Raw genomic sequence first — 3,903 nt, 5'->3', positions numbered from 1 at the left:
GATATGATCCAATGTTTTTATAATATATATATATATATATATATATATATATATATAATTTTTTTTTTTTTGTTTGTATTTTTTTTTCTTTTATTATGGCCTCATCGTAGTATTTTAAAAGGAGGAATTTTCATGCTCCCACTTTAAGTTAAAATGTATTATTGGCATATAAATTCCTTGAGCTGAGTTAGAGCAACTGCCCTTCCACCTCCAACTTACAAATGCGGATAAAAAAGCTCCACACCCTTCCTATTCACACACACACACACACACACACACACACACACACACACCAACTCAAAGGTTCGTGGTTGACAAAGCAAGGAGGAGTCGCCACTGCTCGCTGACTGCACCACTGAACCGAAATGTGGTCCAGTGAGGAAATCCAGACATTTTCAAATTTATCGTTGAATAAACTGGCAACGTTGAGAGCTGCTGACAGGCCATTCATCGTGGCTGGTGCTGGCCCAATGGCGTGCGCGAACAAGGCTGCTGCACTTTGATTTCCTGTCCTGGCCACCATGACGGATGAGCTATGAAGAGGGTGGAGGCAACACAGTCACTCACCACCACAAGGCTTCACCTCTCTGCCCACCAGTTCAACTACACTCGTTGCTGCTTTTGGGGCCCCTGCCATGGAGGTGGAGGTGGTAGAGAGCTGGTCATGGAAAGTGATGGGTGCTTTGACTCTATGAGTGGTGAGTTATTGTCAACACTAAAAAATATACTGTAAATTGAGTATTATACTAGATAAATTATAAAGATAAAATGATAAATAAGCAGCGGTGGTCAGAAGTACTTTTCCAACAGCACTGACTGGTCAAAGTCGCAGTTTACAAGGAGGCTTTTAGTAGGATTTGAAGATTACAAGTGCGGATTAAAAATACTACATGTGTCATTCTTAAAATTCAGCTCAGCGCTGGAAAGAGGAATGAGCAACATACAGAGCATGTCAAAGCTCAAATCATTTAACTGTCACACCAAAACCAGTAAAATCTTTTTACTCTAGGAATATGAAGGGTACCTCACACGAGACTGATTGAATGATTTTGTACAATAACACGCTAATGAGATCATTTTCAGATGAAAACGAGTCGATAATAAATGGCTGAGGGGAAGGGGAAGGGGAGGGTTGCTGTAACTCTTCAGATAATATGCATAGGCTTGAGAGCGTTTCATGGGCAGTAATACGAGGCCGGTGACGGCAGCATTTTGGGAGAAAACACTGCAAATTAGAGGCTGAGGGAGCATATTTCAGCTCCCTCATTTCACACAGTTCATTTTTCACATCAGTGTCTACTTTTGTTCCTGGCAAGCTGCCAAAGACATTGATGTAGGCACTATCCCTCCTCCACAGTGGTAATTATACTGCTGGCCAATGCTTGATTAAAAGATCTAATCTGCAAACTTAGTGTTCAACATCTCCCAACAAGTTCCAATGCTTCAAGTCTGTTCTCTCTGTCTTTGACAGCACTGGAATCCAAAATGTTTTGTCATGGACAGCAGCCAATGAAGTGCAGGGGAACATCCTTTTGCTTTCTATTCTGTGTCAGAGCGAAGGTGTAATTGCACCAGCAGATGTATTATTCAAGATGAAAGCATGGCAAGGATGGATATAGCCTTAACCAAAGTGAAACAATAAAGCTCTGAAGGAAGAAGTCTGGCCTTTTTCTGTCTGCACCAGGAGCTAAAACCAACAAATGGGGTACTAAATTATCATCCCACAAGGTAGCAAAGAGCCTGCATCTGAATAAAGAAGCGTGGGGTTATTTTGGCAACAGGGTTCTAGTTATTCAAAATACTATTCAATATTCACAGTCCAAACTTCCTGTAAAAATGTTATTGTGAAAATAGGGTCACCACAATCTATTACAAAACAAAACGTATAACAGGTCCAATATACTGGCAGTTCAGTATCATACAACCAGGATTATTATTATAGAGATACCAAATTAGATTACAAAACACCATTAGGTGCAACAAGGTCAAAAAACGGACTAGTTAAAAGCAAAGACACGTTATACATTGCATTTTATTGGACAAAGGGATGTGTGCAGCTGCATCCCAATAAGAGACCATCCTAAGACCCTCAGAGACAATTGTGCTGCTGACAAAGTACCAAATAGCTGGAAGTGCCCTTACCCTCTCTGAACAGATGGGAGTAGATGAGCCACAGGAGCAGCAGGCAGCAGAGTGACGCACCTCCACCTGCGGAGAGCGTCTTCACTCCAGATTGCATCCTATACCTTCAGCCTTTTAGATTATCCAAACTTTGAACGCCCGTGCCGCTCAGATGTCAAGCAGATCAGCTGAAGAGTGGCTAATCCAGTGGCGTCTCCACAGCCTGTCGTCGGCATCCATTTTGAGGTTATAATGGGAGAGGGACTGATAGTAATCCCCCTTGCTTTTCAAATTCCCTCAGTGAGCCGCATATCCATCCAGGCTGCTCAGCACACACACGCGCACACACACACGCACACACACACACAATGTCACCAGATCTGGCCAAGTTTACGCAGCTGTGGTATCAGAAGCTGAAATTCACTGGCTGGCTCCTGCAAAAACTGGAAGTAGCAGGTGAAGAGGAGTGAGAAGCGGAAGCCCTCCGCAGTTTTGATCCTCACACGGAGATGCTGATGATGCTGGTAGTAAATTCAGCCGCTCAATATCCCCTGAAAGCCGCTGTCACCTGTTCCGCGCTCCGCACTGCGTGGGTTATTATTCCCAACCAACTTCTGCACCGAGCCCGGCTCTTTGTGACTCTACAGAGAAACGCGCAAGTTCACCCAGGCGGACATGACGAACATACCAATCAGGACGTAAACTTAACGCTACACTCCAGCGTCCATATGTGAACATATACACAGCAGCGCACGCAAAATGTCACGTCAAAACAACAGCGGCGGGTCCATGCGGCGCACTGCTGCTGGACAAAACACTGAGCGCGTCAATGCAGGCAGTGAAGTTGGCCACACTTGTCACCTGTGTGAGCCTGTGTGGGAGGCTCTGGGAAATTGTCAGTGATGTTGCCTTGCACCACGGGCTCGAAGAAAAGCTCCCCTCCTCGCCAAGTCAAGTGTTGGTTACAGATGAGTGTGTTAACTCAGGCTTATTCTGTCCCGCTCGGCTCCATTTGCATGCAGGCTACGCCGAAGAAGAGAATCCCCGCTTCAGTCCATGGAGGAAAACGCTGCTGCTGCTGCTACTGCACCCAGTGTTGCCTCGAGTTACAATGTTTCCATCTGCTCTCTCTCTCTTTTGCTCGCTCCCACACAGTGCCCTAATTCCTTCTGCAAAGTGAGAAAAAACTTTGAGCTCCCAGGCTATTCCCAAACTGTAGCTAGATGATGGTGATGATACTTATTCATGAACAATAAGAGGTCCTTCAGCCCACAGGGAGGCAGAAAGCGGCACCAGCTTCCCCCACATTTCGACATGTTACTTGTCTCCATGACCTTATGACCTCTTTCACAGATGGAAATGCCCTGCACGGCTACATGGTCTGAGGACTACAGTTAACATTTTGCACACTAGCATTTAGGGAAAATGTGCAAGGTTTTTTCCTTCAGAGGGCTGCCGGTGTAGTGTGTGCAGTGCCCCATAGCTCTTTAAAGCGTAAGTTACATTATTATATACTGGGTAATATCACATCAAGTCTCAAGTGTGCACAGACAGCTTCCCTGTGTGTGAGCTAAAGCCCTGCAGATGTCTACCTTCTAAAAGAGCACCATTTAAGACTCCCTTGCCACTGAAAACCATTACTATAACTCACCCCCTCACACACACATTCACCAGATTCAATGATCAGTAAAAGTGCACTTTATTAGCAGATGGAGAAGTCCCCCCTGTGTCCCGCTGTGCTTTCAGCCTGTCACTGGCTTTTATGATGACTACTGGCCTGGG

General features: G+C 45.1%; 1 protein-coding gene across 1 annotated transcript in view; it reads right to left on the bottom strand.

Moving 5' to 3' along the window:
• LOC123966828 (chemokine-like protein TAFA-5) overlaps window positions 1–3,233 on the bottom strand; it is a 13,155-nt gene extending 9,922 nt beyond the window's left edge. The window contains exon 1 of the mRNA XM_046042938.1: window positions 2,143–3,233. Coding sequence (XP_045898894.1) covers window positions 2,143–2,239 — 97 coding nt within the window. The 5' untranslated portion in view covers window positions 2,240–3,233. The remainder of the gene's footprint in view (window positions 1–2,142) is intronic.
• Window positions 3,234–3,903: the final 670 nt, after the last annotated feature.

This window comes from Micropterus dolomieu, unplaced genomic scaffold (genome assembly GCF_021292245.1).
Source record: "Micropterus dolomieu isolate WLL.071019.BEF.003 ecotype Adirondacks unplaced genomic scaffold, ASM2129224v1 contig_14353, whole genome shotgun sequence".
NCBI lineage: Eukaryota > Metazoa > Chordata > Actinopteri > Centrarchiformes > Centrarchidae > Micropterus > Micropterus dolomieu.
Note: the sequence above shows the minus strand (reverse complement) of the source record. Positions and strands in the feature narration are given on the sequence as shown.